The sequence below is a fragment of the Lonchura striata genome, chromosome 1, assembly GCF_046129695.1.
Source record: "Lonchura striata isolate bLonStr1 chromosome 1, bLonStr1.mat, whole genome shotgun sequence".
Classification (NCBI taxonomy): Eukaryota; Metazoa; Chordata; class Aves; order Passeriformes; family Estrildidae; genus Lonchura; species Lonchura striata.
In genome coordinates this window covers 628,609-655,209 of record NC_134603.1, presented here as the reverse complement: position 1 = coordinate 655,209, position 26,601 = coordinate 628,609, and the positions used below count along the sequence as shown (strand labels likewise).

The following is a 26,601-nucleotide window of genomic DNA, read 5'->3' as shown; positions in this document are numbered from 1 at the left end:
GGGTTGGCTGGGGCCCCACTGATGGCATGGAGTGACTGCAGTGTCCCCAGAGTGTTCCCAACAGGACTGAGCCCTGCTGGCACTCTGACCATGAGGAACTGCTGCAGCACTAGCACCGAACACCTGCCTGATGCCTCTTCCCCTCATCCAGGGAATTCACAGCTGCTGCTGGTGGGGTTTCCGACCAGACCCTGGCTGAGGTTCCTTCTGCAGCAGACATATCCTAGGCCCTCCCAGCCCCCTTGTGCTGCAGTTCCTGCTCAGCTGCCTTATGTCACATTCCCTGGGTCCATCCATGGCAGCCTCACCATGTCCCTCCTGCACCACGGGGTTTTCTCTCCCATTTATCCAGTCCACAGTCCCCGGCTGTTCTCCTGGTACAATATCCTGTGTGAGATGTGGTCATGTCCTTGCTTAGGTTTGGGCCCATCACCACCTTCATGGCATCACTGTGGCTGTGCCCCATTTCCCTCACAGGATGCACCGTGGTGTCTCCCCCTCCTTGTGCTCAGCCAGGTGACCTGATTTTATTAATCACCAGCAACCAGTTAATTACAGTACTCCCAGGCTGTGGGAGCAGCAACCCCCTCAGCCTTTGGGTGCAGGCTTGGTGTGATCCCTCCTGCCAGCCCTGCTCTCCCCTGGGGCACAAAGTAACTGCTGCCTGTTCATGCCCTGTGTCCATGCCAGGGCACTGCTGGTTTGTAGATCTTGGTGTTTGCCTGGCATCTTCTCCCATGTGTTGTGGCGAAGTGGCTGCACTTGCAGCACCTGAGGAGCTCTGGTCTGAGCCACCACTGCTCCGTGCCAGTGCAGGGGCTTTTCCATGGGTCACTTGGTAATTTTTTGCTGGGGGTCAGTTTGCTGCGGGTCCGTTTGCCATGGCTTGGTTTGGGCTCAGCCAGGGGCTGGACCAAGGCTCTGAAGAGCAGGTGAAGGGACCCCGGGGTTTCCAGATGTACTCCGAGAGGCAGCAGGATGAGATCTGGGAGAGATCCCAGCTGAAAGAGGTTGGGAAATTGAGGCACCGCAGGAACACAGAGGAGGTGGAGCCAAGCCAAAACCCACAGGTACTGGTGATGGCTGGAGCACAGGACAGACGGGGGATCCTGGCCAGGGGAGCTCTGTTCCAGCTGGTGGGGATGGGCTCTCCCTGGGGAGGCACAACAACGCTCCAGACCTCCACGCTGGTGTGCCAGGGCCAAGGCTGTGTGCCAGGGGCAAGGCTGTGCAGCCTTGTCCCCTCCCCTCTGCCAGGACCCTGTGCCCACCGCCCCTCTGCTCTCCTTGCAGGTGTGCCGTGCTGCAGGAAACACCGGAGATGGTGCAGAGGGGTCGCCATGGGACAGGGAGGAGATGGAGAGGTACGGACACCGCTGGGCGCTGCCAGATGGGCCGTGTGGGGAGCTGCAGGTGTGCCCGGGTGTCTGCACCCTTATGGGGAGCTGGTGAACCCTGCACCGGAGTCTGGGCCGGCGCCGGGGTGGGCCCAGTGGTGCTGGGGCGAGCAGGGTGGGAGCGCAGGTGTGGCCGTGGCGCACTTGGCGCAGGCGGGCAGCAAGCCTGGGGTTTGGGGCGGTGCGGGGTGCGGGGACGGGGGCCGTGTCCCCCACAGCCTGGTGTGTCTCTGCTCTCTCCCCAGAGCCTGTCTGCGCTCAGAGCAGAGACTGGAGGTGCAGGAGCAGCTTCTCGCCCTGCGGCACTGGCTGGACGCCGTAGAGAAGCGGCTGCTGGCGCTGCCAGAGCCCGGCACGGCCCTGCAGGTAACGTCTGGCCCTGGGGTGTGACTGGGCCGTGCAGAGCCCGGCGGGACCAGCCTCGGTGCAGAGGTGAGGTCTTGGTCCTTGCAAGGAGGAAGGCGTCTGGCCGAGCTGGCTGGGAGACCCCTCAGCAGAGCCCTGCAGCTGTCCGGAGTCAGGTCTCCCCTGTCCGGCTCCCTCTCCCCAACCCAACAGTGCTGCTGGCTTGGAGCCCCTTGGCCCTGGTGGCACTCGGGGTGCCACTGCCTTAGAGCCCTGCTGACCACGGGGCCACCACCTGCACCGGGTTCAGCCACAGCTCATGGCACTGTTGCCTGAGCATGAGGAGAGTGGCCAAACACCAAGGGTGTGAGGCTGTGTGAGGGGTGTACAGCCGGGCACAGGGGGTGTGAGGCTGTGCATGGGGTGTACAGCCAGGCACAGGGGCTGTGAGGCTGTGCATGGGGTGTACAGCCAGGCACAGGGGGTGTGAGGCTGTGCATGGGGTGTACAGCCAGGCACAAGGAGTGTACAGTGGGCACAGGGGATATCTGGCTGCACGAGGGGTGTACAGCCGGGCACAGGGGGTGTGAGGCTGTGCACGGGGTGTACAGCCGGGCACAGGGGGTGTGAAGCTGTGCACGGGGTGTACAGCCAGGCACAGGGGGTGTGAGGCTGTGTGAGGGGTGTACAGTGGGCACAGGGGGTGTGTGACTGTGCATGGGTGTACAGCCAGGCACAGGGGGTGTGAGGCTGTGTGAGGGGTGTACAGTGGGCACAGGGGGTGTGTGACTGTGCATGGGTGTACAGCCAGGCACAGGGGGTGTGAGGCTGTGCATGGGGTGTACAGCCAGGCACAGGGGGTGTGTGGCTGTGTGAGGGGTGTACAGCCAGGCACAGGGAGTGTGTGGCTGTGTGAGGGGTGTACAGGGGGCACAGGGCGTGTGTGGCTGTGCATGGGGTGTACAGCCAGGCACAGGGGATATCTGGCTGTACGAGGGGTGTACAGCCGGGCACAGGGCGTGTGTGGCTGTGCATGGGGTGTACAGCCGGGCACAGGGAGTGTGTGGCTGTGTGAGGGGTGTACAGCCGGGCACAGGGCGTGTGTGGCTGTGCATGGGGTGTACAGCCGGGCACAGGGAGTGTGCCCTTGCCAGGGCAGCTCGGATGTGTGCCCACGCACTGGCTGTGCAGCCGTGTGCTGCTGTGCCCCCTGCCCAGGCGTGGAGCCGCAGCGGGGGCGGTGCAGTGGGGGCTGCCGGCAGCCCCCTCCTCGCCGCCCCGCGCGCAGCCCCTCGCCGGCTCCTTTTGTTCGAGGCCTGGCCGGCACACGGGCTCCCTCGGCACACATGACGGCACAAACTGAATGGGCCATTCATCCCGGCCCCGGCGCAGACAAAGCCGAGGCCGCACAGAAACCCACCCGGTTCCCGGGATCTGAGGCTGTGGATTCCAGCCGACCGCTCCCGCCCGGTGCCCCGCGCCGGGCTCCCCTGCCCGGGGCGCCCGTGCCACCCCGAGCCCGGTACCTGGGGCTGCGGAGCGTGCCGGGCGAGCTGCCGGCGGGCGCGTGGGACGGAGGTGGCGAGTGGCTCTGAGGAAAGAGCTGGATCCTCACCCCCTGCCCAGCTTCTGCCTGGCAGGTCCGGGCTGGGCTCTGAGGGGGCTGTGGGGTGACTGGAGTCCCGTGGGGCTCAGACCCGTGCCGGGTGCCGAGCACCTCGGTGCCAGCAGCGGAAGGCTCCAGAGCCGTGTGGGGAGGATGATGCAGGGCTGCCGCAGGACGGTGCGGAGCCACCGCGGCCCTGGCAGATGCTAATTCCCGGCAGCGTCTCTGGCAGCAGACAAAGCCCCCGGCCCCGCCGCCCGCCGCTCCCAGGAGACCCCAGGGAGCCCCATCCATCAGCGTGGCCGACGCGCCTGCAGCGGCCCCCCGGCTCCCGGGGCCCAGCAAGGGGCACCCATGGGGCTCTGTGGGGCAGGATCCAGTCCTGGGGGGCTCTCAGTGCACGGGAGGCCGCAGCACTGGAGCTGAGCCAGGGCAGGATGGGGATGGGGATCACACCATGGGCAGGATCAGCCCCTGGCTGGGCACCTCCAGCTGCCCCCGGTCCCTCCAGCACCCAGGATGGCAGCGAGGGGTTTCTGGAGATGCAGGCCTGCAGCACCCTGGCTCTCAGGGTGGGCTTCAGTTTAGCATCTTAGCAGCCAGGCCTGGCCCCCCCAGCCCAGCCCAGCCCTGATCCACTGAGCCCCCCGGGACCTTGGCTGAGGAGTCCCTGCACCCAAAGAGCCCCAGGGAGCGGGGCCAAGCCCCTCAGTGACCACAGCATCCACTGCCGGGGGGCCAGAGCCAGGGTGGGGGCTGCAACCCCAGCACTGGGGGGGCCGTGGGGCTGTGACACCGGGGGGCTGTGACACCGGGGGGCTGTGCTGTCCTGGGGCTCACTGTGAGGCAGCACAGCCTGGGCTGATACCGGTGCAGGTGCTGGTGTCGGTGCCGGTGCAGGTGCTGTGGCAGGTGCAGGGCAGCAGCAGGTGCCGGTGAGATTATGGTGCAGGTGCCGGTGTTGGTGCAGGTGCTGGTGTCGGTGCTGGTGCTGGTGTCGCACAGGTGCCGGTGCCAGTGCGAGGTGCGGGCAGTCGCCCCCCCGGACGGCGCGGGGCGGGCGGTGGGCCGGCACCGCCCCTCCCCCGCGGGATGGCTGCGGGGCCCCGGGGGTTTCCCCGGTAACGGCGGCGATCGGCTCCCGGAGGGTTAACGGGGGCGGCGGTGTGTCCGGGGTCAGACCAGCTCCGCCGAGCCGGGCCGCTGCCGGTGCGAGGGTCTCCGCCCGGTGCCCCCCGCCCCGCGCTCCCCCCGCGCCGCGGGCGCGGCGCACAAAGGCGGCGGGGCCGGGGCGGCGGTAACGGGGACCGAGTCTCCCCCCGCCGCCTCCGCCCCGCTCCCCCGCACGGGCCGGGCCCCCCCGGAGCGGTAACGGCGGCGGCGGCGCCCCCGGCCCGGCCCCATGGACGCCCGAAGTCGCCGAGGGGTGAGTGCGGGGCGGGGGCTCCGCGCGGGTCCGGGACTGCGGCGGGCGCGGGGCCGGGCGGGGTCCGTGTCCCGCAGCCCCGCGGGGCGGGTGGCGCGGGTCGGGGTCTCCCCAGGTCACCCCGCGCCGTGGCCCACCCACCCGCGCAGTCCCCAGACGCGCGGGGTGGGGTGCGGTGGGGTGGGAGTGCGATGCCCCGCGGGGCTGCACCCACCGGGGCGGCACATCGGGACTCTGCCGTGGGTGTGTGTCCCGCGGGGGTCGTGCCCGTGGCGTGCTCCACGGCGTGTTGGGCCGAGCGTGGGGGCTCAAGGCACCCACGGTACCCCGGTACCCACCAGGGGCACGGCCACGGTGGGTGCGTGTGGGTGCACGTGCGGTCCCCACGCGTGTGCGGGGCTGCTACAGGTGTGTGTCGTGTCACGGCTGATGCAGGCGTGGGGGTCCTGTCGCTGACCCCCCCCCTGCCCCCAGCAGGGGTGCGAGCGTGGGGTCTGCTTGTCGGGGAGTGTGTGCACACGGGTGGGAGTGAGTGTGTGTGTGTGGTGTGTGTTTGCACACGTGTGCGGTGTGTGTGCGTGTGTTTGCACACGTGTGCGGCGTGTGTGCGTGTGTTTGCACACGTGTGTTTGTGTGTACACACGTGCACAGGGGCGTGTGCCCAGGGCCGGGTGTGAGGCCGGGGGTAGCAGCACTGCGGCTGCGGCGGGGGGGCTGCCGAGGGAGGGTCTTACCGGGTCACGCCGGGGATTTATGGCTGCGGCAGGGCTTGCAGGCTGGAGAGGCCACCTGCCTGTCCCCTGCCTGTCCCCCGGCTGCTGCTCCCACCGCCCCAGCCCCCCGTCCCCCCGGCAGATGCTCCTCTCTCGCGGCTTCTCGTTAATCCAGCGGCACAGGGCGATGCCGGGCGGGAGCATCTGCCTCTCCCCAGTGCTTGGCGCTGCTGCCACTGCCGCGTCCTCTGCCGAGACGTGTAGGACAGGCACCCTGGGCTCTACCGAGGGTCCCTCGAGGTCCCCTCCCTCCGCCAGGCCCCGGTGACAGCCAGTGTCCCATCTCCCTGTCTCAGCACTCTGGCTCTTGGCACCCTTTGTGGGGGGCAGGACCCCAAAGACTGGAGAGTGAGGTCTGGCAGCACGGTGGAGTGAGGAGGGTGACCCGAGCGCAGGCCAGCGGCATTGGGGGGCCCCGCGGTGGCCCCGGTAACGCGCATCCCCTGGCTCATTGCAGGCCGGGATTTGAGGCGGGGGCCCGGCGCCCGCGCCATGGGGAACTCGGTGAGCCGGCCCAGCTGCCTGGGCGAGAAGAGCCGGCGGCCGGAGGAGCTCCTGCGGGAGCCGGGGCTGGACGCGGGGCAGCCGTCCGCCGGAGGCGCCACGGAGGCCGGGCCGGGGCTGCTGGAGAAGGCGCCGGTGCCGGTGGAGAACGGCTGGAGCCCGGCGCCCGGCGCCCTCCGGAGCCGGCCGGGCAGCCCGGTGCTGAGGCGCAGCCAGTCCGAGGTGGCGGTGCAGAACGGGGGCGCAGCTGGAGTTCCCGTGAGGGGGCAGGTGGGGGGCGCAGCCTGGACCCCCCCCCGGGCCAGCGTTCCCCGCAGCACCTGGTCCTGGAAGCCCGTCACCACCCGGGAGGTGACGGAGGTGACGGAGGTGACCGAGACCATCGTGACGGAGATCGTGGAGGTGACCGAGTACCCGGCGGGTGAGAAGGGTGGCGAGCCCGTGGTCACCCGGACGGTCACCGTGCTGACGGAGTGCGTGGGGGAGCTCACTGCTGCTGGCTGCGCCGGACACACAGATGCCACCGAGGTGACTGACTGACGGAGAGCCTTGCTGGGAGGACACTGTGCCAAGCTCTGTGCCACAGGGCTGCCCTCCAGTGTGGTTTTCTCCACAGCGAGTCTTGACCTTCGTGTCCCTTGGCCAGGGCTCGTGTGGAGTTGTTGTCTGTGCCCTGGCATGGGCTGGGCTGGCGGCACGGCTCGTGCTGGGCACCCAGCCTGGTGCTGTAGGACAGGGAGCTCCCTTCCCTCAGCTTTGGCTGGGGGGGCCATGGGTCCGGCGGGATCCAAACGGCACCAGGTGCGCAGCCCCTGCTTTGGGGAGCGCTGTGAAGGATGCCAGGGAGGACCCCACGGGCTGGACAGGGTCCCACTGTCGCTGGTGTCACCTTGGGGACAGGGCATGGTGTGAGGGCTGCTGCCCAGCCCCATACCTGCCCTCCACCTGCCCACATGGGCAGCTCAGCCACCTCTCCCCACAGGTGTCCTCACGGGCTGTCCCTGTCCCAGAGGAGGCAGCGGACCGGGGCCAGGAGACGCTGGAGCGGCTGCAGGCCTGGGTGGCCGACATGGAGGAGTTGGTGAGCAACCAGAAGCCGCCATCGGCGGAGGCGAAGGTGGTGAAGGCGCAGCTGGAGGAGCAGAAGGTCAGCAGGGCCAGCCGGCGTGCCCGCCCACGCGTGCCCCATCCGGGGATTAGGGGGCCGGGGCTCAAGCGGGCTGTGCCGAGGTGGGGGGGATGCACAGGGGTCCCCAGCACAGCACGGTGTCCCCCATCCCTGCAGCTCCTGAAGCGCCTGCTGGAGGAACGGAGGCCGTGTGTGGAGCTCGTCCTGCAGGACAGACTGACGGCACAGGGCTCGGGCACGGCGGCGCCCGAGGGCAGTGCTGGCATCTTCAGCCTCGGGGAGAGGTGGGACAAGCTGATGCAGGAGGCTGAAGCCAGGTGGGTCAGGGGCCAGGCGCTCATCCCTGGGCTGGCATCCCCATCCCGCTGGTGTCCCCCGCATGGAGTCTCCGTGACACCCTGATGTCCCTGTGCTCAGCCCCACTGGCGCTGGGGCCACCACAATGGAGGGACTGTCCCTGTTGCACGGCTGGGGCTGCACAGGAGCAGCAGATCCGGGGCTGTACAGAGAGTCTGTCACACAGCCCTTCCCACTGGCCCCTCTGTGGGGACCCTGGCCCCTCTGTGGGCACACTGCCCTTGCTGTGTCCCTCGCTGCAGGGCAGCACGGGGCGTGGGCACTCTGGTGTGGGGGAGAGGAGCCTTTGCAGGCTGGGACCTCGGTCTCAGGGACTGTCACTGCCCGGCTCACCAACCCTCCCGGCGCAGGTACGGCTGCCTGGAGCGGATCCTGCCGGCAGCCCAGGGCTTCCAGGAGGCCGTAGACGCCTTCCAGGAGTGGCTCGGTGCCACGGAGCGGCAGCTGGCCCAGCTCTGGTGTGCTGACGGCTGTGTGGGCCACATGCAGGATGCCCACCAGCAGACCCAGGTGGGCACAGGTTGGGTCTGGGGTGGGCACAGGGTGGACACGGGCACCCGTGTCATCGCTGGTCACTGCTACAGGCCCTCTGTGAGGAGATCCGCGGGCGGCTGGGAGAGCTGGATGGCGCCCTGGAGAGCGGGCAGCGGGTCCTGGAGCTGGTGACAGGTGAGTGGCAATGGCTGGGAGTGGTGGCACCGTGGGACTTGGGATGGGGTGAGCACAGACAGCAGCAGCCCAGGCTCCTGGGCACTGGGGGTCCTTGGGGCGTGCTGCTCCCCACTGGGAGCTGTGGTGTGGTGTGAGGGGGGGCAGACAGCACCCCATGGGGTGCAGAGGGGCCAGGGCAGAGCCTGTGGGTCAGAGCTGTGGTGGGACAGGGTTCAGCAGTGACGAGGTGCACTGGGGAGGTGGGTCTTGCTGGCAGAGGGATGAGAGGCCAGAGCTGGGTCTTGGGAGCAGGAGGAGCAGGGGTAAGGGAGGGGAAAGGCCAGGACAGTGATTGTCAGGTGGCTGGAAGCTGTTGGTGTGGCCAGTTCCATGTCCAGGGATGCCAGTGCGGTGGCACTGATGGCAGTGTCACGCTGCCACAGGGGAGGAGGCCCAGCTGACTCAGGAGAAGATGGAGTCGCTGAGGATGCGGTACCTCATCGTGGGCCAGAGCAGCGCTGACACTGCTCACCGGCTGGGGCAGACCCTGGAGGCCTCGTCCCGCCTGGGCACGGCCCCTGAGGACCTGGCGCTGTGGCTGAGCCGCATGGAGAAGGAGCTGGGCGAGCAGGAGAGCCAGCAGGATGGCCAGGAGCCCTCGGTCACTGCCAGTGACAGGGAGAAGGTGTGGGGCACTGAGCTCCCTGAGCCCCTCACCATTCCCAGCATCAGTCCCGGTGCATTCACACCCTCCCTGGCTGACGTCTGTCCCTCTGCTGCAGTTTGAGCAGGTCCTGGAGTCCCAGCTCAGCCGTGTGGCTGGGCTGGGGGAGCGGCTGGAGGAGATCGGCCGTGTGCAGCTGGATGCTGAGGCTCTCCGCTCGCAGATCTCCGAGCAGAAGGTGGGTCTGCAGCAGTGCCCAGGGGTCTCGGGGGCACTGTCTTGGCATCCCCATCCCACTGGCTACTGCCAGGACCTGGCACCCACCTGTGGCTCCATTCCAGCTGCTCTCTGCTGAGATCCTGCATTGCCGGGGCCTGGTTGAGCGTCTGCTGGGGTTCTCGGAGCCGCTGCTGCGCTGCTGCCCCGAGCCCCTGCGGCAGCACCTGCAGGTGAGCCGGGAGGGTGCCGGGGGGACACTGCCAGCACCCAGGGATAGCTGTGCCCTGTGTCCCCGGGCACGTGGTGACTCCCTGTCTCCGCAGCTGTCGGTGCAGGCGCTGCGGGAGCGCACGGAGCAGCTGTCCCTGCGCAGCAGCGCCTGTGCTGTGCAGCTGGAGCACGCCCAGTCCCTGCTCACTCAGTTCTCCGAGGCCCTCGAGGAGCTGCTGCCCTGGCTGGAGGAGACGCAGGCCCTGGGGGTGCAGCTCTCCCCCAACGCCATCAGCTATGAGGCCTTCAAGGAGCAGCAGGCGCTGCTGCAGGTGTGGGCAGGGCAGGGGCAAAAGGGACTGGCTCGGCCACCCCGCAGGCTGGGAGTGGAGAGGTGACAGACTGGGGGTGGCACTGCCATGGGGACTGTCGGGCTGGGACACCCGGCGAACAGGAGTTCTCTGGGAGCAGCCCTGGGTGCACCAGCACATCCCTGTGGGGCGAATCCCATGGGGCGCATCCCACCCCAATGCACCCCCACGGCTCTTCCTCGCTGCCAGAGCCTGCGGGAGGCGATTGCCGAGCACCGGCCACTGGTGGGGAAGCTGCAGCGCGTGTCAGCGCAGCTGCTGGAGCTGAGCCCAGAGCAGGGAGCCCCGTTCCAGCAGCGCTGGCAGGAGGTGGAGGAGCAGTACGGCCACATCCGCGAGCGGGTGCGCCAGGCAGCGGCTCTGCTGGAGGATGCCCTGCCGCGATACAGCCAGGTATGGGGCTGGCACTGCCCTGGTGGGGCGCGTCCCCAGGGCCGTGCCGTCGAGTCACCGGGCCGCTCCGCAGCTGTCGGAGCGCATGGACCTGCTGCTGGAGTGCCTGGAGCGGCTGCAGAGCCGGCTGCAGAGCCAGCCCCCCGTCCGCGGCGACGCGGCCCACTTGAGGGAGCAGATCCGGGAGAACAGCCTGGCCCTGGGCGAGCTGGAGAAGCTCGGGGTGGCCCTGGAGGGCATCCGTGCACAGGGCGAGGAGCTGCTGGCCACCATGCAGGCGGCCAGCTCCGACGCTGCGGCCAGAGGTATCGGCACGGAGGGGTGGGCACGGCCTGGCTGGCTGGCGATCCGTGTCCCTGTCAGGGCCGTGTGTGGGTGCCGGGGCCCTCGCAGCACCCTGATCCCCGAGCCGCTGCGCCCCGCAGGGATCCAGGAGCGCACGGCACAGCTGCTGTCCCAGTGGGGCTGCCTGCGCGGCCGCTGCCAGGAGCAGGAGCGCTGGCTTCGGGAGCTGCTGGCACTGGCCGAGCGCTTCTGGCACGGCCTGTCTGAGCTGGCCGTGGCGCTCAGTGACACCCAGCAGCTGGTGCTGGGGCTGGAGGAGGCCGGTGGCGAGCCCGAGGCCATCCGCACGCAGCTGCGCACCATGCAGGTACGGCCGGGCGGGGGCTTGGGCAGTGCCGTGGCACGGGCAGCCCCCGGCGTGGGCAGTGCCCTGGGCAGCCCCCGGCGTGGGCAGCCCTGAGCCCCCCGTGCCCTGCACAGGCCCTGCGGGAGGAGATCGACGCACTGCAGGGCGAGCTGGACACGCTGGGCAGCCTGGGCGTGGAGCTGATGGCGTCCTGCGGGGACCCTGACAAGCCCGATGTCACCAAGAGCCTGGACGATGTGAGTGTCCTTGGGGCTGGGCTCAGGGTGGGTGGGCTGTGCGGATGCTGCTTGTGGAGGTGGCATGCCCCCAGTCCCCAGCAGTGCCACTGAGCCCCACTCAGTGCCACTGGTCCTGTGCCCAGGCACTCCCATGGCGTCTCCAGGCCTGGATGTCCGTGTGGTGCCACCCCCATTCCCCTGCCACCTCCCTGGCACTAGGGACCCCCACACCCTGTCCCCGTGGGGCACTGCTGACCCCTGTGCCCTGTCCCCTCTGTCCCCGGCCCCGCTGTGGCACCACTGACCCCCGTGCCCGGCCGCAGCTCTACTCCTCCTGGCACAGCCTGAGCCGGGCGTGGACGGAGCGGAACGGGCGCCTCGAGGAGCAGCTCCAGGCCGCCCTCAGCTACCAGGACACCATGCAGGTGGGTGCGGGGTGCCCTCAGGCCGAGGGGGCCGTGTCACCCTCCTGTCCCCACTCAGGGGTGTGAGGGACCATGGGGCCACCATGGGACCCCCAACCCCGCGTGTTCCCTGTCCCCAGCGGCTGCTGGAGTGGCTGGATGCAGCCGAGCTGCGCATCGCCGAGGAGTTCCTGGTGGGCGGGGACCTGGACATGGTGCAGCAGCAGCTGGCCGAGCTCAAGGTGACGTGCCGTGCTGTGCCGTGCTGTGCCATGCCAAACCGTGCCGCACCAAACCATGCCGTGCCGCACCGGCAGGGGCAGGGAGGGCAGTGGGTGCTCCGGGCAGAGCAGGGATAGATTGGGATGGCAGGTCAGACAGTGCCAGGGCCCCAGTGCGCTGGGTAGCCAAGTCCTGCCTGGGGTGGCCAAATCCTGTCCCCCACGAGTCCCTGAGGAGGTTGGGCACCCCCACGGGAGCAGCTCAGGGCCCAGGTGCCTGTGCTGTGCCGTGTGGTGCTGTGGGACCAGGCAGACCCTGTCACCAACCGGTGCCGCCTCCCAGGAGTTCAAGCGGGAGCTGTACCAGTGCAAGGTGGATGTGGAGAGCCTGCGGCACCAGGGGGGCACGGGGCAGGGGGACCCCCCGGCCACGCTCAGCGACTTCCGCCAGCGCTGGGACCACCTGGAGGAGGAGATCGTCAGCCGGCAGGTGGGGAGGGGGCACGGGGGGCGCAGGGCAGGGCCGGCAGGACAGGTGGGGTGCCATGAATGTGCTGGCTGGGCACGTCCTGCGGTTCTGGGTCAGTGTGGGGGGTTACAAGTGGGTGCTGGGTGTGGGTGCAAAGGACTGGTGGGCACTGGGTGGGGGGACAGGGCCGGGTGGACACTGAGTGGGTGCTGGGTGGGTGTTCAGGGCCGCATGGGCACTGGGTGGGCACTGGGTGGGTGCCAAGTTCTCTGTGGGTGCCCAGGGCCGGGGCTGCCCTCGCTCCCCTGATGTCACGGCTCCCTCCTGGCAGCACCAGCTGGAGGCAGCGCTGCTGGGGCTGGGGCAGTTCCAGCACCAGCTGGCCGAGCTGCTGCAGTGGCTGAGCCGCACCGGGGAGCAGCTGCGCGGCCCTGCACCCTTGCGGCCTGACCTGCAGAGCTGCGAGATCGAGCTGGCCAAGCACAAGGTGAGGCTGCGCAAAGTGGCCTGAGGGACACGCGGCCACAGCCATAGTGGCACTGCCAGGGTGTGTGTCCTGGGGGTCCTGGCCCTGGTGGCACCCCAGGGTGGGTGTCCTGGCCGTGGTGGCACCCCAGGGTGGGTGTCCCAGCCATGGTGGCACGTCAGGGTGGGGGTCCTGGCTGTGGTGGCACACGAGGGTGCGTGTCCTGGCCACAGGGCTCTGCCTGGCCCCTCCTCAGGTGCTGCGGCAGCAGGGCCGGGCAGGCTGCAGCACGGGGACGCGTCCCCTCCCGCGGTGACACCACGGGAGGAATGAGCTGTCTCAGTGCCGGCCCCGTGCCACAGCCCCTTGCCCGGGCACGCTCCTGGCGTGCCTGACGCCGGCGAGGCTGCGAGGGCCGGGCTGTCCCCGTGCCAGGGGGGGCCGTGCAAGGGGTACCTGTCCCCTCTGCGCCTGTCCCCTCTGCGCCTGTCCCGGCCACCCCGCTGCCACAAATCGGCAAATCCTGTGCCTCGGCCCTGCCCCGCACCCTGCTGAGATCGAAAGCACTGGCACCAGCTTAGAGGCACCCATGGGTGCTGTCCTTGCCCTGTGTGACACCTGCAGTCCCCAGCGGTGCTGCGGGCAGCAGAGGTGTCTCGGGGCAAGGGGCTCTGCGGGGTGTGGGTGCCCCGGTGCCAGCCGTGACGCCGCCGCTCCATCCCCAGGTGCTGCGCACGGACGTGATGTCCCACGCCCGCACGGTGCAGTCGGTGACCGAGGCGGGGCAGGGGCTGCTGCTCTCCAGCCTGGGCGAGAGCGTGGAGGGGCTGCAGCGCAGCCTGCAGCAGCTGGAGCAGCACTGGGACCTGGTGCGCAGCGAGACCGAGAGCCGGCAGCTGGAGCTGGAGAACAACCTCAGCCAGGTAGGGCCGCGGCACCGCGGCGCTGCCGCCCGCGGGGCCGGCGCTGAGCCCCGCCTCGCCCCCAGGTGCAGGACATCACGCTGGAGATCACGGAGCTGCTGCAGTGGCTGGAGCAGGTGGAGCTGCAGCTCTTCTGCTCCAAGCCGGCCTGGGGCCACCCGGATGCCACCAAAGAGAAGCTCAATGCACACCTGGTGAGAACCAGCGCCAGCCTGGGTCCTGCTGCAGGGCCGGCCCCTGGGGTCTGCTGGTCTCTTGGGGGGATGTGTGCCCCAGATCTGCCAGGATCCTTCTCTGCTGCCTGCTCTCCCCTGTCAGAGCCTGGTACCCCTCCCTCAGCTGCTCCGGCTCCGTTAGACAGAGCAGGAGACATCCTTGTCCTGTCCCTTGCCCTGAAACTGTTCCTGTCCCCATCCACATCCCTGTCTTCATCCCCTCTCCCTGTTCACTGTGGCTGTCTCCCTTGTCCCCTTTCCCTGTCCCCATCCCTATTCCCTGTCTGCTTTACCTGACCCCTCCACATCTCCATCCCTCTTCCCATCTCCCTCCCTGTTCCCATCCTCATTCCCATCCCCATCCCTGTACCTGTCACCCTGCCTGCCCCATCCACATTCTCACCCCTATCTCCATTCCAATCCCTGTCCCCATCTGCTTTACCTGCTCCCTCCACATCCCCATCTCTGTTCCCATCCCTGTTCCCAACCCTATCCCTGTACCTGTCACCCTGCCATCCCCGTTCCCATCCCCATTCCCACCCCTGTTCCCATCCCTGTACCTGTCACCCTTCCTGTCCCATCCACATCCCCATCCCTGTTCCCATCCCCATCCCTGTACCTGTCACCCTGCCATCCCCGTTCCCATCCCCATTCCCATCCCTGTTCCTATCCCTGTACCTGTCACCCTGCCTGCCCCATCCACATCCTCACCCCTATCCCCATTCCACTCCCTGTCCCCCTCCTCATCCTGCGCGCCGTCCCGGTGCTGACGCGGGTGCCGTGGCGGGCGCTGTCCCGGTGTCCCGGCAGGAGCTGTGCCGGGAGCTGGAGGCGCGGGCCGTGTCCTACCGGGGGCTGCGGGAGCGGCTGCAGCGGCTGCTGGACTCGTGCCGCGCCGGCCGGCCCTGCAGCACCGAGCACAGCCTGCGGCTCCTGGAGCAGAAGTGGGAGAGCGTCCAGGCCGAGGCCCAGGAGCGGAAGGTGTGCGGGGTGCTGGGGCGCTGTGACCCCCGGGGGGCTCCCCCTGCCCGGACCGGCTCAGGAGCGGCGGGAGCCCGTCTCCACCGCTGCCCGCCGCTGCCCGCAGGAGCGCCTGGCCGAGGGGCTGACGGTCACCACCGAGTTCCACGGCTCCGCGCAGGAGCTGCTGCGCTGGGTGGCCCACGCCGAGGAGCTGCTGGGGTCCCCCGCGCCCCCCAGCTTCGTGCTGGACACCGTCACCGCCCAGATCCAGGAGCACAAGGCAAGCGCTGGCGGGGCCGGCGCGGCGCCCCCGGGGTCGGTTCGTGGAGCTGGGGTTCGCCCGAGGGGTCCTGCGTGGCACCTGCAGGGTGCTGGGGCGAGCGGGGCGCCCGGGGCAAGCGGCGGGTGTGTCCCCACGGCAGCGGAGCGAGCGCTCTCTGCCCCATCCCAGCCCGTGCCTGCTGCTCCACGTCCCGTCCTGGCACGGGTCTCGTCCGGGGGCTCCGCACCCGGCCCAGGACCAGCCGCACTCAGCTGCCCCTGCCCCGCAGGCCCTGGTGAAGGAGGCGAACGCCCACGGGGAGAAGCTGGGCGGGCTGGAGGCCGTGGCGGCGCGCCTGAAGGACTTCAGTCGGAAGCAGGACGGGGCCGTCATCCAGAACCTGGTGCTGGCGGCCCGGGAGCGGCTGGGCAAGGTCCTGCAGCGGGCGGCCGAGCGCGGGGCGGTGCTGGAGGAGGCCCGAAAACGCAGCAAGCAGGTACCGGGACACAGCCCCGGGCTGGCGAGGGGCTCTGCCCCTTGCTTTGCTTTGGACACGGGCCTGGAGGGACATGGCTTCCCACTGCCAGAGGGCAGGGTTAGATGGGATCCTGGGAAGAAATCCTTCCCTGTGAAGGGGGTTTCCCGGAGGAGCTGTGGTTGCCCCATCCTCGGATGTGTCCAAGGCCAGGTTGGAGCAAGCTGGGCTAGTGGAAGGTGTCCCTGCCCGTGGCAGGGGGGTGGAACTGTGTGCGCTTGAAGGTCCTTCCCACCCAAACCGTGCCGGGACTCTTGATTCCATGCCGTGGGTCTTGCTGGGAGCTCTGCCAGGAAGGGACCACGCGGCTCTGGTGGTGCCCATGGTGGTGCCCAGGCCCTGCCACTCCCCCGTGTGGCTCCGTGGCTCCTGTTTGGGTCGCCCCAGATGCGCTTTGCCCCCTCAGCTCCCTGCAGCCCCCACAGCCCTGCCCTCCCCTGCAGTTCAGCGAGTCCCGGCGGCTGCTTCTGGACTGGATGGACGAGGTGGAGCAGAGCCTGGAGGTGCCGCAGGACGCTGCCACCAGCCAGGAGGAGATCAAGTGCCAGCTGGCTGAGCACAAGGTGGGGCTGCCCCGCTCCTTGGCATGGGAGGTGCAGAACTGGGGTGCTGGGGACTGCAGGGGGGATCCCCAGCTCCCAGGGGGCATCCTCATCTCCCAGGGGGGTTCGGGGGGCTGTAAAGGGGGGATCCCCAACTCCCAGGAGGTTCTGGGGGCTGCAGAGGGGGATCTCCAGCTCCCAGTGGGAACACCCCATGCCAGGACGGTTAGAGAACTCCCCAGGGCCATCCTGCAGAGTTGGGAGACCTGGGCGGCGAGTGCTGGGCCAAGGGATATTGGGCGTGTAGGGCATCCCAACTGCCCTTAGGGGAGGAGGGAGTCTCCCCCCACAGCTGGGGGACCCAGCACCCAGCTGTGGGGTGCTGGGGGCCCCGCAGGCATTCCAGAAGGTGCTGCGGGCGAAGCGGCCGGTGTACGAGGCGACGCTGCGGAGCGGGCGGGCGCTGCGGGAGGGGGCGCGGCTGCCCCAGGACCTGCAGCCGCTGGAGGAGCTGCTGGGGGAGCTGAAGGAGCGCTGGGATGCGCTGTGCAGCCACGCCGCAGAGAGGTGGGGAGGCCCGGGAGGGACTGGGATGGCATGGGAATGAGATGTGGGTGGGATGGGATGAGTTGGGATGGGGATGGGATAGGGAAGGGCTTGGGATACAGGTGGGATGGGATGGAAATAGTGCCACAGTACTTCTGTGAGGGTTTGGGGTGCACAGGAACCCTGTGCCCACTGTGAGGGACTGTTGGTTTCTTTGATGTGGCCTTTCTGTAATTGTTTTTTGACCAGTTGTTTGAGGGAACTCAGTTTCTTCTTCTCCAGGGGCCACTGACTCACCCAGACGGGATTGTTAGTTTTCCATGACAGCTTCAGAGTGACGAGTGCTGTCATGGCCCCTGTCAAAAATCCACTTCCAGCTGTGGCATGATCTGTTCTCTGCTCACTGTGCAGGTCCCAGGCAGGCCCATGGAATTGCTCTTCCTCCCTGAGCATTGTGCCCTGGGATTCCATTCCCAGCATTGCTGGGCTCTGCCCTTGGGGTGCAGCTGGGCCCCATCCCTGTCCGTTATGGTGCTGCCAGGACCTGTTCCTGTCCATAATGGCACTGCCATGACCTGTCCCTGTCCATTATGGCACCTCCAGGACCTGTCCATGTCCATAATGGCATTGCCAGCTCCATGGGGTGGCCCCATTGGGTGGCCCCGTTGGGTGGCCCCATGGGTGACCCACGGCCAGCTGCTGCAGCATCTCCCGTGCCCTGGCAGGCAGCACAAGCTGGAGGAGAGCCTGCTCTTCTCGGGCAAGTTCACGGACGCGCTGCAGGCCCTCATGGACTGGCTGTACCGCGCCGAGCCGCAGCTCAGCGAGGACGTGCCCGTCGGAGGGGACCGCGACCTGGTCGGGGACCTCATGGACAAGCACAAGGTGAGTGGCGCGGGGCCTGCCGGGCCCCAGGAAGCCGCGGGCAGTGCCCTCCCTCCCTCTGGGACAGGACAGGCAGTTGCCCACCAGGGTGACCCCTGCTTGACCACAGCTTGTGCCCCTCACCTGATACTGGGGGTCCCACCTGCCCCAGAGCTGGGAAGGGTTTGGGGTGCAGGGCAACCCTGTGCCCCCTTCTGTGAGGGTTTGGGGTGCACAGAAACCCTGTGCCCACTGCTGTGAGGGTTTGGGGTGCACTGGAACCCTGTGCCCACTGCTGTGAGGGTTTGGGGTGCACTGGAACCCTGTGCCCACTGCTGTGAGGGTTTGGGGTGCACAGAAACCTTGTGCCCACTGCTGTGAGGGTTTGGGGTGCAGGGGAGGCCTGTGCCCACTGCTGTGAGGGTTTGGGGTGCAGGAGAACCCTGTGCTCACTGCTGTGAGGGTTTGGGGTGCAGGAGAACCCTGTGCCCATTTCTGCAAGGGTTTGGGGTGCAGGGGAGCCCCGCACAGTCGTGGGGTCCCTGTCCCACCCTCCTGCCCTCCCTGCCAGGTGTTCCAGAAGGAGCTGGGCAAGCGTGCCAGCTGCATCAAGACTCTGAAGCGCTCGGTGCGGGACCTGACGCGCGGCAGCAGCAGCGTGGACTCGCAGTGGCTGCAGCGGCAGGTGGAGGAGCTCAGCACCCGCTGGGACCTGGTCTGCAAACTCTCCCTGTCCAAGCAGGCCCGGCTGGAGGCTGCGCTGCGGCAGGTGAGGGCTGGGCTGGGCTGGGCTGGGCTGGGCTGGGCTGGGCTGGGCTGGGGGGGCAGCAGGGGAGCCCCCGGGTCAGGGTCTGCAGCTGGAGTACCCATGTCGGGAAGCTGAGATGCACGTGGGGGTGTGGGGTGCTCAGCTGGGGGGTGTCTGTGTTTTGGGGGGTCTCTGTGGGGTGGTGGGTGGCTGTGTTTTGGGGAGTGCTGTGTAGGATGCTCAGCTGGTGGGTGGCTGTGCTTTGGGGGACACTGTGTGGGGTGCTCAGCAGGTGGGTGGCTGTGCTTTGGGGGATGCTGTGCTTTGGGGGATGCTGTGTGGGGTGCTCAGCAGGTGGGTGGCTGTGCTTTGGGGATGCTGTGTGGGGTGCTCAGCAGGTGGGTGTCTGTGCTTTGGGGATGCTGTGTGGGGTGCTCAGCAGGTGGGTGTCTGTGCTTTGGGGATGCTGTGTGGGGTGCTCAGCAGGTGGGTGGCTGTGCTTTGGGGGATGCTGTGTGGGGTGCTCAGCAGGTGGGTGGCTGTGCTTTGGGGGATGCTGTGTGGGGTGCTCAGCAGGTGGGTGTCTGTGCTTTGGGGATGCTGTGTGGGGTGCTCAGCAGGTGGGTGGCTGTGCTTTGGGGGATGCTGTGTGGGGTGCTCAGCAGGTGGGTGTCTGTGCACACTTCCAGGGGCTCCATGGGTGGCCGTGCTTTCGGGGAGGTCTTCGGGGCCAGCTGGGCAGTGTGGGGGCTGTGCCTTTGGGGCTCTCTGTGGGGTGCCTGGGCTCGGGGTGTGGTGCTGCGTGGGGCTCTGGGGTTCTGTCGCAAGGCGCCGTGGCCAGGTGCCAGGCTGGGTGCCTGTTACAGGTGTGAGTGTGTGCAGAGCGCCCGGGGCAGGTGGCTGGGTGGCACAGGGAGGTACTGGAGGGTCAGAGGAAATTGTGTCCTGGTTTAGTGAAACGTGGGCGAAAAACCAAAACCCCACAATTCTTATAAAGATTTGTAGAGAGGATATGTTTATCACAGCATGTGACACATCATTCCCCTTCAAAAGACGTGCGTGCCCCTGAGGATTCCTGATATTTTTTATTACTCCTTACTAATTTACATAGGCATAGAATTTCACAATAGCTTATGCATATTCATTCTGCTGATTTTGTGTTACACTTACAGCTAGTTACACTTGTACTCAGTTTTTTGTCAGAAAGAATAGAAAGAACATCTGGGTCACTTTGCCTTTTCTGTTTCAAGATTCGAGGAGTCTTTCTTATCTTTTCTCTCTTCAGCTTGGACATTTGCATTCTTTCTCCTCAGCTGGGGCAGTTTTACCGGTGTTGCAAAGTTACCAGACTAAACAGCATATTTTACTTATGCTAGCAAGCGCAAAGCGGCACATTTCACCTAAATCCAAACGGATTTCTACCTCGTTGGATTTTCACTCTGTCTCAGTAGAGCTGGGAGAGGGGTCTCCCCTCGATCCCACTGTGGGGTTGGAGTGGGGCTGGCAGCAGCTCTCCCTCGGCACAGCGTGCAGCCAGTGCCTGTGCCAGGCCTTGTCCACCCAGCAGTGCAGGGTCTGCCCGGGACGTTCAGGGGCTGGGGGCTCAGGGGCTGGGAGCTGGGGCTGCAGGGTGGCTGCTGAGCAGGTCCCCATTGTCGTGGCAGGCGGAGGAGTTCCACACCCTGGTGCACTCCTTCCTGGGGCGCCTGGCCGAGTCGGAGAAGACCCTCAAGTACGGAGTGTTCCCCGAGGAGGAGGCGGCCGTGCAGGAGTGCCAGGCCCAGCTGCAGGTGGGTGCCAGCCCCCGCCAGCCCCCGCCAGCCTCCACCGCAGGTTGGCTCCAGCTTTGCCCCAGGACCTCCATCACTGGGGTCAGCCAGCCCCTGTCTGGTGGGCAGACGTGGGATGTTGGGTGCCACCACTGAGAGGTTCGGGATGCTGAGTGCCACCACACCAAGAACATGGGGTTTGGGGCCCCCAGTGCCCTGACGTGGGGAGATTTAGGCACCCCCACCCCAATACAGCAGTCCCTGTGCTGCAGGGGGGTGCGATGGTGTCTGGAGGGCTAAGACCTGACAGTGCCATGGTCCTTGTCCCCCCAGGAGCTGATGCAGTCCTTGCAGTGCCAGCAGCTGGAGCTGGAGTGCATCACCTCACTGGGGGAGGAGATCCTCACCACCTGCCACCCCGACTCCATCATCACCATCAAATCCTGGGTCACAGTCGCCAAGAGCCGCTTCCAGGAGGTGAGACAGGTGCCCCGTTCCCATCCCTGCCCAGGGGAGCAGAGTGGCACCTGAACGTGGGGAAAGCACGGCCCCATACCTGTCGCACAGCCCCACGCCTCTCCTACCACCACGACTTCCAGGTGCAACTCCCCCCAGCCAGAGCATTGCAGAATCTGGGGGTGTTCGGCCCCAGAGGGTCTTGGCCTTTCCAGTGTCACCCCCTGCTCCCCCATCCTGTGGCCTCCCGGGGTCACCTGGGGCCTCCGCAGCCTCCTTGGATGGTGGTGGCTCATTCCTGTGCAATGGAAGCCACCACACAACCAAGGCAGGGAAACCTGGGAGCAGTGTCCTAGGGACTCTCACCCCAGACCATGCTCCCACAGTGGCCCAGAGCCTCCCTGGGTTGCTCAGGATTCGCAGGTAAGAGGCTCCTGGCACTCCTGGGACTGGTCTGGCAAGTTCAGCCGATCCCACACAAAGCCTTCATTGAGCAGAGACCTGCAGGATCTGCTTAGGATCTGCCCTGGGGCTGCCTCCCCTCACCCCACTCACCCCAAAATGGGACAGCAACCATCGTGTCCACACAGCACAGACCTGGGGACCCTTGGCACATGAGGCAGCACCCCCGGCCCTGCCCCAGCTGCCCAGCAGGAGCCTGGTACTGCCCCGTGTCCCTGTCCCGTGCCCCTGCCCTACATTTATTACAGCTGCTGGCCAGGGGTCCATGTGCCTGCCCCACAGTCGTGGTGGGCTGTGGACTCCCCAGTCCCTGCCCCATTGTCACTGGGGTGTTGCTGGGAGTCTCTGAGCCTGTCCCACGGCCAGGCTGGCTGTAGCTCCCAGTGCTGACTTGTTTCCCCCAAAGCAATGGCCCTGTGGCATTGGGGTCCGCAGCGGGGTGACATCCCGGTGCCCCCGTGCTGCCCTGCAGGTGCTGAGCTGGGCGCAGCAGCAGGGCGAGCGGCTGCGGGCGCAGGCGGCCGCGCTGGCGGCCGAGCGGGAGGAGACGGCGCAGCTGCTGGACTGGATCACGGCGGCCGAGGAGGCGCTGGGGCTGCGGGACCAGGAGCCGCTGCCAGAGGAGGCCGAGCCGCTGGAGGAGCTCAGTGCCCAGCACGCGGTGAGGGACCCCAGCCCGGCTCTCCCTGGGAACCGCGTCGTGCCCCCGGCACACCCCGCGCAGCCCTGGGCCAGCACCTGGCCTGACCGGGGGGCTCTGGGGAGCGCTGGGCTCGTGGGTGGTGCTCGCTTTCGAATTGCGCTGTGCGAGCCCACCGTGTCCACAGCACACGCTGCTGGTTCGGGAGGGGACAGCGGGTCTGCAGTCCCCGGGGCTGGGGAGCAGGGGTGTGTGGAGAACGGAGTGGATGTGGAGCACAGAGGGGGTGTGAACGAAGGGGATATGGAGCATGGCGGGGCAGTGGAGCAGAGGGCTGTGGAGAATGGAGGGGCTGGGGAGCACGGAGGGGATGTGGAACACGGGAAGGCTGTGGAGCACCGAGGGGATGTGGAGCACGGGGGGGATGTGGAGCACAGAGGGGATGTGGAGCACGGGGGGCTGTGGAGAATGGAGGGGCTGTGGAGCACGGGGGGGCTGTGGAGCACGGGGGGGCTGTGGAGCACGGGGGGGCTGTGGAGCACGGGGGGCTGTGGAGCACGGGGGGCTGTGGAGCACGGGGGGCTGCACCGGCCCACGCTCAGCGCCAGCGCTCCGCTGCAGGTGTTCATGGAGGAGCTGAACCGCAAGCAGCCTGATGTGGAGAAGGTGACCAAGAGCTGCAAGCGGAAGCTGGCGGTGGATCTGGTCCCTCCGGCCACCCGCCGGCTGGCCACACGTAAGGAGCCCCATCATCACCCCCGACACGCCCCGGACCCCCGGCCGCCCCCTCACCCCCCTCTCCGCAGGTCGCCGCAGCAGCGGGAAGGCGCAGGGCATGGCGGCGGTGCCGCTCGGGGGGCTGGAGCCCCAGACGCCCCTCATGGCCCAGCTCCTGCACCGCTGGCAGCAGCTCTGGCTGCTGGCCCTGGACCGGCAGTACCGGCTGGAGACGGCGCTGCAGCGCCTGCGGGAGGTACGGGTGGCACCCCGGGGGTCTCGCTGCCCTGGGGTCCTGAGTAATTCCTCTCATCTTCTGCCCATGGCCCCCCTGGCCAGGTCAGATACAGATGGGGTCAGCAGCCCTTGCTGCTGGGGGTCCCAGCACGCCCCATGGGTGCACCTTGACATCCCAGAGTGGCTGCTGGAGCCCAGGGGCCCCCGTGCACCACAGAGTCGGGGGTCCTGGGCAGAAACTGCCCCCTTGCAGCCTTGGCAGAGCCAGGGCTGGGAGCAGCCAGGCTGCACAACCGAGGCTGAACGTGGGCACAGCGTGGTGAACCGGGCTGGCACGGGGGGCACGAGGGGGTCCTGCTGCCGTGTTCACCCCCGTGTGTGTGCCCCTCCAAGCTGGAGGAGTTCGCGCACTTTGACTTTGGGGTCTGGAGGAAGCGCTACATGCAGTGGATCAGCCAGATGAAGTCCCGCATCCTGGACGTTTTCCGCGGCATTGACAGGGACCAGGACGGGCGCATCAGCCAGCGGGAATTCATCGAGAGCGTCCTTGCCTCCAGTGGGTGTTGGGGGGGCTGGAGGAGGCTGAGGGGGCTGGCACTGGGGGGGGCTGATGGTCCCGGTCCCCCCCCAGAGTTCCCCACCAATATCCTGGAGATGAATGCCGTGGCCACCATCTTCGACATGAACGGCGACGGCTTCATCGACTACTACGAGTTCGTCAGTGCTCTGCACCCCAACCGGGACCCGCTGCGCCGCTCCGCCGATGCCGATCAGATCCAGGACGAGGTGTGGGGCCGAGCAGCGGCGTGGGGGGCAGCTGGAAGGGTGGGGGCCCCTCCTGGGCTGAGCTGAGCGTGCCCCTGCAGGTGAACAGGCAAGTGGCCCAGTGCAACTGTGCCAAGCGCTTCCAGGTGGAGCAGATCAGCGCCAACAGGTACCGGGTAAGTGCCGGGCCGGGGGTCCGGCTTGCTCTGACACCCGTCCCGTGCAGGGGTCCTGCAGTGCCCGTGTGCCGGGGCAGGGAGGGGGCACATCCCCCTGCCCCGAGGAGCCCTGGCCCCTGCGGGAGGGCAGTGCCAGTGGGGCCGGAGGGGCAGGTCTGGGTGCTGCCACCTGCTCTGGCACCCCTTGCCAACGCCTAGCCCTGGCAAAGCCCCCACCCTGCCCCAACGTCCCTCTCGCTGCAGTTCGGGGAGTCCCAGCAGCTGCGGATGGTGCGGATCCTGCGCAGCACCCTCATGGTGAGGGTGGGTGGGGGCTGGATCGCCCTGGACGAGTTCCTGGTGAAGAACGACCCCTGCAGAGGTGGGTGTGGGCGTCCCACACCGGCCACTCGTGCCTGGCACGGGTCCTGCAGGGGCCACGGGGGGCACAGCTTAACGCACTCCCCAGGGTCTGGCACTGCTGGGACCCCCTCACTCGCCCCCTCCGTTGTCCCTAGTGAAGGGAAGGACCAACCTGAAGATCAACGAGAAGTACCTGTCCTCAGACGTCTTCGGAGCCGCCGCCAGGTGTGCCGGGAACCAGTCGGCCGCCTCCTCCAAAGTGCTGTCCCCGAGCCGCTCCAACTCCAGCCTCAGCCTGTACAGCAGCGCCTCGGCCCCCAGCAGCCCCCTGGCCAGGAAGGTAAGGGCCGCGGAGCCCCCGTGAAGTCCCGACCGCCCCAACCCACCCGCCGCGGGCACTGACCCTCACCCCCCGCAGTCGGTGCTGCGGCGGACGCGCTCCGGGGACCGGTGTCCGCGCTCCCGGGGCTCGGGACTGCCCGACGGAGCCGAGCTGCAGTTCAGCGCGGCTGAGGAGAGCCTGGCGGTGGCACCCCCAGGTGAGCTCCGTGCCGCCCCGTGGGGCTGGGGGGCACAGCGGAGCCGGGCGCGGTGTGTGCTGTGGCGTAGGGCAGCGGGGCTGTCCCCCCGGCCGGGCGCAGAGCTCCGTGCTCCAGCTCCTCCGTGCCCTCGCAGAGCCGCCCGAAGGGTCCCCTCCGGAGCGCTGCAGCCCCTGCCGCTGACCCCCGCGCCCGCCCTGCGCCCAGCACCCTCGGCCGGCCCCACTCAGGACCCTCCTCCACGGGGCTGGAGGACGCCGAAGCCGCGGCCGCGCCCCCCGCGGCTCTCCGGCCCGGCGCTGCGGCCCCCCGAGCGGGGCCGAGCTGTACGCCCGCCACCGATCCCGCCGGGGCCCGTTCCAGAGGATATGCAACTATCTCCCGACGCTCACCAAGCCCCCGGGCTCTGGTCTCCCGCCCCGCGGCTCCAGCGGGCAGGTCTGAGCCCCGGTGCCCCGCTCCGAGTGCCCGGGGCTGTGGGACCAGCCGGGCACCCCCGCGCCGGGCCCTGCCCTTCTCCCGTGCCGCCAGCTCGGGGGGGCTGCGGTACCCCCGGCACTCGGCGCTGCTGACCGGGGTCCCCATCGTGCCTCCCACGCCCCGGCGGGAGGTGGCCGGGCTCGGTACCCGGGCACCGGGACGCCTGGCCGGATGCCGAGCCCCGTTTCTGGTGCTAACCCTCACCCCTCGGCCCGCGGTGCGTGCGCCGGGCCCCCGGCTCTGGCCGCCCCCTGTCCCGGCGGGGCCGGGGCCGCCACGGGCGGGGGTCCCTGGCGCTGCAGTCCTGTCCTGCCGGGGCATCGGCGGGCAGCGGGACCCCCGCCCTGCTGACGCATGCTCGTGCCACCGTGCCACCCCGCTAACCGGACAGCAGTAGCGCTGAATGTAACCCCGGCCGGGCCCACCCGCCGCCACAATAAACTGTAGTGAGGTTCCTTTTTCTATGAGCACCCCGTCTGTCCGTCCGTCTGTCTGCTCAGGCAGGGCCTCCAGGCCGCCTGTCTGCCTCCTTGCCCCTCTGCCGAAGCAGGGGTCCATCGGTCTGTCTGTCTTTCTGCTCAGGGCAGGACGATGCATTCTGTCTGACTTGTGTGCTCACCCCACTGTCAGGACGGGGAGCTGCAGTCTGTCAGTCTGTCCATCTGCTCAGGACAAGGGTCTGCAGGTTGTCAGTCCGTCAGTCTGTCTGTGTTCTCAGGACAAGGGGCCGCAGTCCGTCAGTCTGTCTGTGTGCTCAGGACAAGGGGCCGCAGTCCGTCAGTCTGTCAGTCTGTCTGTGTGCTCAGGACAAGGGGCCGCAGTCCGTCAGTCTGTCAGTCTGTCTGTGTGCTCAGGACAAGGGGCCACAGTCTGTCAGTCTGTCTGTGTGCTCAGGACAAGGGGCCACAGTCCGTCAGTCTGTCAGTCTGTCTGTGTGCTCAGGACAAGGGGCTGCAGTCCGTCAGCCTGTCCATCCCCTCGCTGTTCTCAGGGCAGGGGGTTTCACATCACCACTGCAGGTGCATAGCAGCACGGTGGCACACGGTGGCCGGGCACAGCCGGGTGTGCCCCAGCCGGTGCCACCGGCAGAGCTGCCCGGCTCCAGAGCTGCAGCTGGCGAGCCCCAGGCACTGCAGCGGTGCCAGCGGGCACCGTGCCGCATCCCCTCCTTTCCAAGGAAGGCATTGCTGCCATTCCTGCTGTGCCTGGCACCAGCACCCACCGTGGGCAGCATGGGGAGAGGCCAGATCCGTGTCCCTGGGTGCTGGCTGCTTTTCGGACACGCCGCAGCCCTGAGGGCACCGGGAATGTCCGAGTGGTCCCTGGCCAGCACGGTCCTGGCAGCTGTGCACCCACCACCTGCATGTCCTGTCCCAGCTGGGATGGGCCCAGCTGCCTGTCAGGATGGGGTGGGGTGTCTGGGGCCACTGGTTGTGTCCCCACTCCTAGAGGGGAGCACGGGGGACTGTCCTCAGGCACTGCAGCACAACAACCCCAGCCTGGCATCTCCCTGCCCTGGGGGAGTCCCAGACCCCGCACATGAGGGCTGTGGTTGTTCTCTTTGATCCCCCACCAGCACTGCCTGGGTGTCCCCTCCCAGTCCCGGTCCTCTTGGTCACCTGCCATGTCCTCATGGCTTCCAGCTCTGGTTTTGCACTGTTTCACCCTAAAACTCTCTCTCTACCATTTCTTCTCTGCATAAGCACAGAGCCAAAGTGTCCAGGACTGGAATTGTGCCTGTGCTGGGCACATCCCTGGAGGTCCATGAATGCCCTGGCACAGGTCAGGACCCCTTGCCCGACCCTGCCGCAGCCCCCCAAGAGCAGGGCTGAGCGCAGGGCCCTTGGTGGCACATCTGCCAACACGTCCCGGGCTGGAACCGCCAGCGCGAGTTGCGCTGCACATTCCTGCACCTATGGAAATCTCACCCACCACTCCCAGC

The 26,601-nt window shown here is 67.9% G+C and overlaps 1 protein-coding gene across 1 annotated transcript in view; it reads left to right on the top strand.

The window, feature by feature from the left end:
* The window catches only part of PLEC (plectin), an 83,846-nt gene extending 58,717 nt beyond the window's left edge, over positions 1-25,129 (top strand). Inside the window, exons 40-82 of the mRNA XM_077781463.1 lie at positions 902-1,070; positions 1,294-1,364; positions 1,643-1,763; positions 4,319-4,469; positions 5,183-5,302; positions 6,005-6,579; positions 7,034-7,198; positions 7,337-7,497; positions 7,888-8,047; positions 8,122-8,206; positions 8,632-8,873; positions 8,971-9,090; positions 9,194-9,301; positions 9,395-9,613; positions 9,842-10,045; positions 10,119-10,350; positions 10,471-10,697; positions 10,811-10,933; positions 11,239-11,340; positions 11,460-11,561; positions 11,884-12,030; positions 12,341-12,496; positions 13,201-13,398; positions 13,464-13,901; positions 14,424-14,594; positions 14,701-14,856; positions 15,128-15,334; positions 15,817-15,936; positions 16,313-16,482; positions 17,187-17,346; positions 17,897-18,094; positions 19,738-19,863; positions 20,176-20,319; positions 21,233-21,421; positions 22,022-22,136; positions 22,207-22,373; positions 22,748-22,910; positions 22,986-23,140; positions 23,221-23,295; positions 23,542-23,659; positions 23,796-23,980; positions 24,059-24,179; positions 24,316-25,129. Coding sequence (XP_077637589.1) covers positions 902-1,070; positions 1,294-1,364; positions 1,643-1,763; positions 4,319-4,469; positions 5,183-5,302; positions 6,005-6,579; positions 7,034-7,198; positions 7,337-7,497; positions 7,888-8,047; positions 8,122-8,206; positions 8,632-8,873; positions 8,971-9,090; positions 9,194-9,301; positions 9,395-9,613; positions 9,842-10,045; positions 10,119-10,350; positions 10,471-10,697; positions 10,811-10,933; positions 11,239-11,340; positions 11,460-11,561; positions 11,884-12,030; positions 12,341-12,496; positions 13,201-13,398; positions 13,464-13,901; positions 14,424-14,594; positions 14,701-14,856; positions 15,128-15,334; positions 15,817-15,936; positions 16,313-16,482; positions 17,187-17,346; positions 17,897-18,094; positions 19,738-19,863; positions 20,176-20,319; positions 21,233-21,421; positions 22,022-22,136; positions 22,207-22,373; positions 22,748-22,910; positions 22,986-23,140; positions 23,221-23,295; positions 23,542-23,659; positions 23,796-23,980; positions 24,059-24,179; positions 24,316-24,362 — 7,183 coding nt within the window. The 3' untranslated portion in view covers positions 24,363-25,129. The remainder of the gene's footprint in view (positions 1-901; positions 1,071-1,293; positions 1,365-1,642; positions 1,764-4,318; positions 4,470-5,182; positions 5,303-6,004; positions 6,580-7,033; positions 7,199-7,336; positions 7,498-7,887; positions 8,048-8,121; positions 8,207-8,631; positions 8,874-8,970; positions 9,091-9,193; positions 9,302-9,394; positions 9,614-9,841; positions 10,046-10,118; positions 10,351-10,470; positions 10,698-10,810; positions 10,934-11,238; positions 11,341-11,459; positions 11,562-11,883; positions 12,031-12,340; positions 12,497-13,200; positions 13,399-13,463; positions 13,902-14,423; positions 14,595-14,700; positions 14,857-15,127; positions 15,335-15,816; positions 15,937-16,312; positions 16,483-17,186; positions 17,347-17,896; positions 18,095-19,737; positions 19,864-20,175; positions 20,320-21,232; positions 21,422-22,021; positions 22,137-22,206; positions 22,374-22,747; positions 22,911-22,985; positions 23,141-23,220; positions 23,296-23,541; positions 23,660-23,795; positions 23,981-24,058; positions 24,180-24,315) is intronic.
* Positions 25,130-26,601: the final 1,472 nt, after the last annotated feature.